The sequence below is a fragment of the Macrobrachium rosenbergii genome, chromosome 5, assembly GCF_040412425.1.
Source record: "Macrobrachium rosenbergii isolate ZJJX-2024 chromosome 5, ASM4041242v1, whole genome shotgun sequence".
In the NCBI taxonomy this organism is placed as follows: Eukaryota; Metazoa; Arthropoda; class Malacostraca; order Decapoda; family Palaemonidae; genus Macrobrachium; species Macrobrachium rosenbergii.
The window spans coordinates 56075493-56085770 of NC_089745.1; the positions used below are offsets into that span (position 1 = coordinate 56075493).

General features: G+C 37.5%; 2 protein-coding genes across 2 annotated transcripts in view; both read right to left on the reverse strand.

The window, feature by feature from the left end:
- The window catches only part of LOC136838815 (uncharacterized), a 42551-nt gene extending 38217 nt beyond the window's left edge, over positions 1-4334 (reverse strand). The window contains exon 1 of the mRNA XM_067104426.1: positions 4157-4334. Within this exon, the coding sequence (XP_066960527.1) occupies positions 4157-4235 (79 nt within the window). The 5' untranslated portion in view covers positions 4236-4334. The remainder of the gene's footprint in view (positions 1-4156) is intronic.
- Positions 4335-5694: 1360 nt separating this feature from the next.
- LOC136838816 (uncharacterized) lies at positions 5695-8989 on the reverse strand. The gene is made up of 2 exons (XM_067104427.1): positions 8778-8989; positions 5695-7080 (listed from the first exon to the last, which is right to left on the reverse strand). Exons 1-2 carry the CDS (start codon positions 8818-8820, stop codon positions 6149-6151), a joined length of 975 nt encoding a protein of 324 aa, XP_066960528.1. The 5' UTR covers positions 8821-8989; the 3' UTR covers positions 5695-6148.
- Between the last annotated feature and the right edge of the window lie 1289 nt (positions 8990-10278).

Here is a 10278-nt window from a genome sequence, read left to right on the forward strand (position 1 = left end):
TTTTTTTATTAATATATTGAAAATGTGACGGACAATGAAAAATAATTCAGCCAGACAACGGAATAAAGAGATTACAGTTCGAGTGGATAAGTCTTAGGCTAATTATCGACGATGTGATTAACCCTGTACGACACTTGACAGCCCCTTTTTCTGAATCGGTTAATCCCTTCATTAATTCCTTTTCCTTATCAGTAACCAGACGAAAAGAATTCATGGATTCTTAATATTTCTGTATGATCCTTGAAAAAGAAATAAACTACATCCACACACTCAAACAATTACGCATGCATTGTATGTATGTATGTATGTATGTATGTATGTATGTATGTATGTATGTATGTATGTATATATATATATATATATATATATATATATATATGAATCAATATATGGACAATAGTTAACATTTATTTTGATATTACATATACAATTTGAATTAAAATACAAGTAAATTTTTATAGACAATTTTATTTTACAATAATACAATACAAAGGCACTGAATTACATTAATACATACAATTTATTTTTATACATAAATTTTATTGTTATACAATAATACAAACAATTCCACCTACTGTCCACTACTTTGAATATACATATATATACATATATATTTATATATATACATAAATATATAATAAACACCATCGTTATAGCATAACCTAACACAAACCCTATTATATCACACGCACACACAAACATCAAGCTGCAAATGTCGTTTAATATCCAAATTCGCGCTACTCTGGGAACACCACCAAAGGAGAATTACAAGTGGTAAATGATTTGGTACCTACTGTAAGTGACTCGAACACACGATATTGGTACCCGTTAACGAAGTAGCGCGGACTGCATATTAAACGACATTTGTAGCTTAATGTTTGAACGTAAAATGTCACGGTGACGTGGTAAAATTCATATATATATATATATATATATATATATATATAGAGAGAGAGAGAGAGAGAGAGAGAGAGAGAGAGAGAGAGAGAGAGAGAGAGAGAGAGAGAGAGAGAGAGAGATAAATTCCCGCTACAATCAGCCACCTATATCTAGTACGCTATATCATCTTTAAAGGGACTAATCACTGCAAAGGGAGAACGCAAAAAATATAGGTTAAATTACAACAAAATATGAATATGTATGAGCTCATTTAACAGCAATATAAATGTACTCTGAACTTATTTCACATTAAACACAGATTCGAAGAAGCTCCCCCTCTCTCTCTCTCTCTCTCTCTCTCTCTGTTTTTCAGCTGCCACTGTGCTCATCACAGTACCTTTGAATGAACATAAAAGCGTTTGCCAGAACTGTAGTGATAAATACAAGTTTTCCTCTTACGATCACCGGACGGGAGTTCCGGTTTTCGAAAAAGTACGACCTTTTCTGCTCACTGCAGTCTTTAGGCCAACATCCTTTTTTGACAAGGTAGTGGCAACGTAGGTGTCTTTGTAGCCAAAACGAAAAACTATGGTCCTTGGCATGGCTCAAATAAGAAAACAGTCCGAGAACTTACGATAGGCCTAGTCGGAATAAGCCGGAGGACTTTTTGACGTTTCCTGTGGGCGTATAGTTAGTTAAGCTGGCACGTTTGTAAGTTCATATCTACATTCTACTTATAAATGGCCGAGTTTACATTATAATGTTAATTACGTTATAGACATTGTAGACGATAGATATATGTTTAAATAAAATACTGCATAATCGCCCAACAAACCTTTGAGGAAATAAGATTTGTGGTTTCCCATACGGAAATTTTTACCTAGTAAAATAAGGAGCTGAAGCATCTACAGGTGTACGTGTAAATAAACACGTACGTAAAATTTTATAAAGCTAAATCTGCCTATAAAAAAACTTATTATTTCAGTGAGCTAATATTCAAGTAGCCACTCCCACTCTCAACCAGGAATTAGCAACCGCCTTCCCCAAAGCAAAAAATAATAATAATAATAATAATAATAATAATAATAATAATAATAATAATAATAATAATAATAATAATAATAAATAAATAAATAAAAAATAAATAAATAAATAAAATAATGATAAAAAAATCGTCGCACGCTTTTTTGGTCGTAAAAACAATGAGTCAAGTGGGTTTTTGAAGAGACAACTGTAGACTGGAAGGAGAGAGAACCAATTTGTTCGTTCGGTTGAAAGGACTGGCGCCATGGCATCAAAGGTCATCAAAAATTCGTAGAAAGATGTGTTTAACAGTTCCTTTGGATAGGCCTACAAGTGGAGTCAGGTCAGGATCACGCACGACTGCAAAAAGAGCGTAAACAGTACTCTGTTTTTCCCACTTTCTTTCTTATATGGTCAAATAATAATGAAAGATGCCTTTTAAAGGTGGGGAAAGGAGTAAAGATTAGTGAGAGCTGCGAAGGGTGAAAATTAGAGATGATCAGGTAGCAGTGGGAGCATCCTCTGAATTTAAAACGGACTAATAAGTGTAACCGAGGGAAGCCAATGAGAATCTTATATGTAACAGATGGCTCAAAAAATGAGTCAAATTTGCATGAGATGCTGTATGAAACTCTCAGCCACGGCCCATGAAACTCTCAGCTGCGGCCCTTGAAACTTTCAGCCACGGCCCCGGTGGTGGCCTGTATAGTTGGCACCTATAGATGTGCCAGGCGCAGGATCATAGCTAACTTTAACCTTAAATAAAATAAATACTGAGGCTAGAGGGCTGCAATTTGGCCTGTTTGATGATTGGAGGGTGGATGATCAACATACCAGTTTGCAGCCCTCTACCCTCTAAAATCTTGGAGCGGAGCAGAAAAAATGCGGACGGACATAAAAATAGCCATCTCAATCATTTTCTTTTACAGAAAACTAAAACTGAAGGAAACTTCAACACGAGGAAGGATCAACAAAGATTTTCGAAAGATTTCTAAACAAAAGCAAGGGAGAGCAAAATCTAAGCATTGTGAAAGTACACCGGACGACTGCAGAGTTTTAAGTACGCAGTCAAATTATGAACAAGACGATGGAACAGAACGCTGGAGCAAAAAAAATTAACACTGTGGAAAACAATTTACTATGATTAAAATAAAAAAGGAGAAAGATATGAAGGGGAAATATTGTAAGGAAAGGCGGAGTGGATTTAAGAAATTATTTCTGAAGAAAGTAAACGACAAACATAAAAATGCATACGACATACAAAGGCATCTTCCTTGTGAAACTTGGGAAAAACGGACCACTGAAAAGTACAAACTATAGTTGTGACATATTCCCAATCTTCTTTCTGTTTGTAAATTTCTTGTTCGCCCACCCCGGCGACGTGACCATAAGAATTCCAAGTAATAACTTATTTGCATTTTTGTGACGAGAGAGAGAGAGAGAGAGAGAGAGAGAGAGAGAGAGAGAGAGAGAGAGAGAGAGAGAGAGAGAGAATCCTACCTCAGCAAGAAACTTTGTTCAAACGTCACCACTACAGCAAACAAGTGTATGTACTGCGTAGGAGTCGCTGTCGACAGGTGTTCCCGCCCATTCCCTTGAGTATTTGTCCCGAATAATGTTGAGGCATTGTCACACGTGAAACCATTCCATAGTCCAGTTATTAATTAAATGCCATGGCGTTAATTATTCACACACACACACACACACACATATATATATATATATATATATATATATATATATATATATATATATATATATATATATATATATATATATATATATATATTATAATGGCACGAACGAATTTTCTTCAAACGTAAACCTACTGAAAGCCTTTTTCTATAATGTCCTGTTGGACGTTCAATTACTTTCATTGCATAGCCTAACTTCATAAAGGCAAAACTCTTATACATAAACGCTGGATACTCCTTTTTTAAACTTTAATGTAAAAAATTTAAACTGTAAATATTTTGTTCAAGTTATGGGAATGGTACATACTTCATATTCTTTGGTGAGCCACAGGTAAGAAAAAGAAGGTAGCCTAGTAATATCGACGTGAATAGAGGGTGAACCGACCTAATTTTTTGGAGTTTTCGACTGAACCGCTTAACAAAACTTAGTATAGCCTATGAAGTTACCTCTAGAGTCTTCTATATTAAGAATACTGACGGCAAAAACAAACACCAGGTAGGCTGGTGTTTTGCAGTTCTTGAATTTTATAGGACCTGAGTAACATTTTCCAAACGCTTACCTTTTCGATATTCATCTTCACACGGTAGGATTTTAGTTTTTTCGAGTCCAGTAACGAATATCCCCAAATGGTCATGCATATTCTCTGGACCCTCACCAGAACGAACATGTGCGCCGAACACAATTACACCATGACCAATCGTAGCAACGTAATATCGTTGACGAACTGGCCCTACTAGCTCAAACAGAAATGGTGTCGACTTGATGTAATATGTTTACAATTATTGCTCATATTAGAGAATGACAGACACCCGTTTTAAAAACCTCGAAAATAACAAGGGGGAACAGTATTCTCAGTGTTAGTATTAATGATTAGTACACTAACATTATGTTTGTTTGCGTACAATTCCAACCTTTTAAATGCTCATTTGACTTTCATTTCATCTTGCGATTAGTCTTTATAATAGCTCTTCCTAGAACCGGGTTGTGCACAGACAGCACCTGTCCAATCTTCGTGATTGGCCCCTGTTCCCTTTTGTCCAACTTTGAATATTCCTGTAAACCTTCCAGATTTGAGTAGTTAGGTTATGTAAATTATGTTTACATCAGGTCAAACTTCGTCGATAAGTAAATAAGAAACAGTAGTATGTTGTGGAAATTAAATTCCTCCTCTTGTACAAATGAGAGCCGGTTCTGCAGTGCATGGGAGTTCATACCCATTAACGAATTATATCTGCGTGACAGCTTTACCCGTATTACAAAAGGGAAAAATAAAAGCGTGTGTAGCCTTTCCTTAAGAATATTAGAAGGCTCGGTACTTTCGTCTTCACATGTCCGGCATACCATTGTTACTTTAATCAGAATAAATTGCCGTAGTATATAGTAATTCAGTACAAGTAAATACTTTTAAATCCTCTCAGTTGAATAATTTTTTTTCATGACTAGGTTGTGAGCTCGTAAAACTCAAAAAATTCTTATGTTAATCATGCATACTCTCAACTCATGAAATGGGATTTAGTTATCTTAGTCTATTGCCAACAAGAGTGCACAACCAATACGCACATTGAATCTTGGTAACAATTACATTAGACATTCCAGACGATTTTTTTCCTTTGTTAGACACATTCAGCACGGAACTTGTTAACTTTTCGTTGGAAGGTTTTCACAGTGGCGCCGCTATGGGGGTCCAGGGGGAACCCGGGTCCCACCAATCAGATATTTGGCCACCCACTGGCAACCCCCGGTTGAAATTCCTTGTAGCTAAACTTTAACTCCTACAGTATTTGATACGTTTGCATATAGTAAGAGTAGAAAATTAATTGAAAATTGAGGTCTATAATTTCAAGTACAGGTTTACTAAAATTAATACTAATGCTATTTTTTCATTCACACGGATATATACCTTCGAGAAGAGTAGGCTATATTTTAATAATTACAGAACTAGTACCTTAGTTTTGTGTAATTCTTTGGCCATCCAAAAAAATATCTTGGGCCCACCTAGGGCCCCCACTGATGGAATGCCAGCTACACCACTGGGTTTTCATGGAAATATACGTGCCAAATTCCAAAACCTTTTTATGTGGAAGAAAAACAACTGTATCTAATTACTGGTCTGTATTACAGATGAATTTAAATCCCTAATCACTATAAATTTTTCGTTAATACATTTCAAGTGAGGTTAAGTTTTTTCATGCTTATGTTTTGTACCTATAAAATACATTTCCTGGGCTCGACAAGGATAATGAAAATAAATTACCTCCACAAAATGTTATATTAAAATCTCGGAAACTAAAAATGTGAATAGAAAACTGCGTACCCATCATCTATAGGCTACACCTTTTTGAATAAAAATATTCAACAAATTTTTAAAGAAAAGTTAATACTAGGTGCGACTTCTAGAAACTACCACAGTTCGAATACTCGTTCAAAATAAAATTTCGCAGAAAATATAAGAACTACGACAGGCAGTAAATTCATGGTTGAGATACTCTTCTGATTTGCGAGACGATAACTATTTATGCCATTAACACTTGGTGTTCCCTTTTGTCAAAAATCACTTCCTGATGAACTGTTTCATTGGAAACTTGAGTTTGCTCTTCTTAACACTAGTAAAGCCAAATTTGTCCCTCTGTTCCGGTGTCCGGAACTCATTCCACGGTTCACAGCCCATACTGAAATTACCATTGACTATAAGGGCGAAGCATTTTTCGGTTTCTGTGTCCTCGAAGACCTTGGAGTAGACCCATTCGTTCGTGCTAAACGGCGAGTAATTTACGCCGATTGAGACGATGGCTCCCTCATCGTTCTCGATGGAAAACACGTATTTGTTGACTGATGACCTGCGAACCTGGTTTTTGAAAATGTAGTTCTTAAGGTCCTTGGCATCCTCGCTCCTGGCGAAGTAAATGAGAGTTCTGAAATCCCGCGGGAACACTTCGGCAATTGGAACCTTTGATTCCCGTGCTCGGGATGGACCGTCATTTCCAAGAGACGCGACAACATCAGTGGCCCGTCTGAGTTCACAATCAAAGACATCGTCATTAAAAAAGACATGCTCTTCATAGTGAGTCCAGTGGCACCAGTCGTGTCGACTTAGCGAGTTCAACAGTTGGCTGTGGTTGCTGCAGTAATCATTGCACATGCGCACCACCTGCAGAGCCAACAGGTTCGAATCTACTTCTTCGTGGTGAAATATGACAAGTGGGTCGATCAGATGGCCGGATACCCTGTCTCGGAACAGCTTGAGAACAGTCACTTTGTACCTGCCAGGAATGAATTTTCGGATAGTTGGCGCATTTCCGCCTTCTTGAGCGCGAGGAGATAATTGTGCGACATCTTTGATGTCTCCGAAGTACACGATATCACTGATATTTACTTTCGAAGTGTCGTCGGAGTCTTGATCAGGAAACGAGTACCCAGGCGCAAATATTTCCTCCAGTAATGTCTTGGCATCACGTTTCTCTTCATCTCCAGAATTAGTTTTAACTGTAAATAGAGAAAAGATTGTACAAAATCATTCTGCATGAAATGAGCGAGGATATGTAATGCAACATAATGGTCATCAGTAAGTTCGCGTTAATGACAGTGCCACCTTAGTAGATCGTTATAATCTTTAATAACCTAAATGAGAGGAAAACCGAGAATGGGCAATTTAGTTGGTAACACATGAGAAGTTAGGCTGTTTATACTCAAACCATCAGTTTCCGGCGCTATTCCCCTAAATTCCACACACAATTTTTAATTCTTGAACACCTATAGGTTAGGTACTCTGGTAGGGCTGAGATTACTATGTGATATTGGACAGGTGCCACATATTTATGCTTCACAACCACAGTACTTGTTTGTACATTAACACTTACAGATGATTCTTAGGTCAGTTGCCTTAATGCCCCTCTTAACCTATTTCTGTTGAAGCCACCGTTCTCTGCTAACCCCTTCTCCAAATCTTCCCTCACTTTATCACGCCATCTTTGTCTCCTCCTCGACATTCTACCCAGACATGTTCCATCCAAGCTCTCTAAATTCCTTACTATTCACTCATCCTCACCACATGGCCAAACTATATCAATTTCAACTCGTACCATATCAGTACTCTGCCACCCCTGCATTTCGAATGTCAATTTCTAGTCTCATGCAACGAGATCCCCAATATTCAGCTGAGCACCCTCATCTCTGTTAGCTCCAGCTTCTGTTCCTCATTCATGCCCATGTTTCTGAACGGTACAGTACAGGTCTGATTACGGTGCAATAGATCTTTCATTTTATGTGGCATTTTTTTTATAACCCTACCCCTGCCACCTCGCTCCATTTCGCCCAAGCTGCTGGTACCCTGGTTATATCTTCAGCTTCACACCTTCCCTACTGGGTTAAAGTAGATCCAAAGTACTTCAGGTTCTTTGCAGCGTCCCTTCGGCCCCTAGCTGCAACCTTCTTCATTCCTTTTACTATAACTCCATTCATATTCTCTACCAACTTGCTATCCACCCTCTCCAAACACTGGTTTCATAGTGCAACAACGAGGTTTTCCTCCAGTTACACATTTCAAGCCCTTCAACTCTCAATTTTCCTTTCGGCGCTGACTGGCCTCAGAGTTTCCAGTGCTTGGCCTTTGGTCTAAATTCTATATTCCATTCCATTCTCTCCCTGTTTGTTGGACACCTTAGCCTCACTTTTACACACATCTACCTCCATACCACCCGTTCCATAAGATACCTACCAATCTCTTACCATTCTTTGTAATCCTTTAGTTTCTGCCACAATCTCCAGATCATCTGCATACAATTCATATTGATTTTCATTCCTGATCCCTTCATTCGGTACCTCCATAAACAGTTCAAACAGAAGGGCTAACTAACTCTAACTTCCAACAATTTCGTTTAGCTACTGTCTGGTTTTACTGCCGTCCTTTTTCTTGAATACACCATTTCGACCAACCTAACCGACTTTACTGGCACTTCCTTCTTTATCAAGCACCAAAACACTACATCCCTTGGCATTCTATCAAATGACCTCTCGGGGTTTGTATATCACAAGATTTTCCGATTACCGTCCAGCCTCTTTTCCTGTAACTGCCGTATTATAAAGACCACATCGACTGTATACCTCGCCCTCAAATGAAACAGTTTGACTTAAGCTCTAAAAAACACACGATGTGGGATATATAACAGACACTTGAAACTAACATTTTCTTACTAAGGAGTTCCTTTTAAAGCTAGGCCACTTCATCAGTAACAAAAGCACAATATTGGACGGTTCTAAATACAGGTACTAGGTGAATCTTAGCGTGCAGGCGATAAAATCTTGTAAGGACGTACAGGTTTTCGGCGTTCCAGCCGACTAATTCTCTTAGAAGGCCAACTCCGCACTTCGAAGTGAAAACAGAAAGTTTACAATACGTCAGGAAACTGTGGGGAACATTACAGCAGTTCAGCGGCAATTGGTAGTTTCCTTGACTGCCTATTACAAATTCCAGGCTGTCGTACTTGTTCACTGGTTTATCACAATTGTTAGTATCATTAGCCTATTTAACGTATCGCTGCTCAGACCGTGTTCTTTCCTGTGAATAAAAAGATTCATGATTAAAAAGTATGTACCAGCTTGGAAGAGCAGTTTCTATGGAGGCGATAGACCAAATCATGTGTAAAATTGGTTATAAAATGCTATCATAAATCTACAAATAAAGAAATTTGTTGTTTACCTTTCGCCTTTCGTCTGTTTTCTAAATAAACTTTGAAGGGTAGAGTTCGCAACCAATAGTTGCTATGACTTAACATATAACAGTTTTATTTACAGTCTCACGTGTTATTTATTTGTGTTAGGAATTTAGCTGTGCATATTTGTTTTCTTTGAACTACAGGCATTTCTTTTTTACTTAATTATTTGTACTGATTTTTCACGTTGACTAACTTCAACTTTTCATCGGGTTTGGGCACATAACAAAAAGAAATGTTCCGAAATGTGCCCGCATAAAGGAAATAGGAAAACGTTAATTTTGATAACTGAAAATAGAGTTCTCACTTCCCTGGCTATGGCAGTTTGTAAATTCCCGAATTTTCTTGTTTTTAATCAGAATTATGTTTAGAAAACAGTAATGTTGTACAACCATCAAAAATGGCTAAATTACTGTTCAAAGTGATTTGCCATTACACTTTAAATTCGGCCACGTATTCTGGAGCGATAAAGGACGCAATCATTTTCGCTTTACTAAATAAAAATCATTATTTTATACCTATAGATAGAAAGTTCCTATAAACCTGAAAATGGTAATTAATTGCGAGGAAATCTACGGTGCATGAAATTCGGATTTCATTTGGCCCGTAGTAATTACAATAGTTTCATCTGAACCGGGTGGCGACAAATCGTGAAATCTTCACAGGCAATATATAAATTTCATTGTAATATTATACTTACGAAAAATTGACTAGGGGGAGGAATGATCCTTCCTGAGCATCTGGAAAATGTAGAACAAGTGAACGAATATGGCAGAAGACATTTTCATACAATTATTTGACATATAGGTGTCCTAACAACAAAAAGAATCTAAGTGCTGTATCTTCTTCTTCTTCCCAGCTTGTTCCCATTTTTATATGGGGTCGCCGTGATGCCATAGGCCACCAAATACAAATGAAATAGCATTTACAACGAAGTGGAATGCTGTCTGAATACATCTGATGGTATAATGAG

Bases quoted from the DNA above. Each gene is read 5' to 3' on its own strand.
- LOC136838816 (XM_067104427.1), bottom strand. From the start codon at position 8,820: ATGAAGTGGCCTAGCTTTAAAAGGAACTCCTTAGTAAGAAAAT. The intron at 7,081-8,777 runs GTTAGTTTCAAG...CTCTATTTACAG, and splicing joins GAACTCCTTAGTAAGAAAAT to TTAAAACTAATTCTGGAGAT.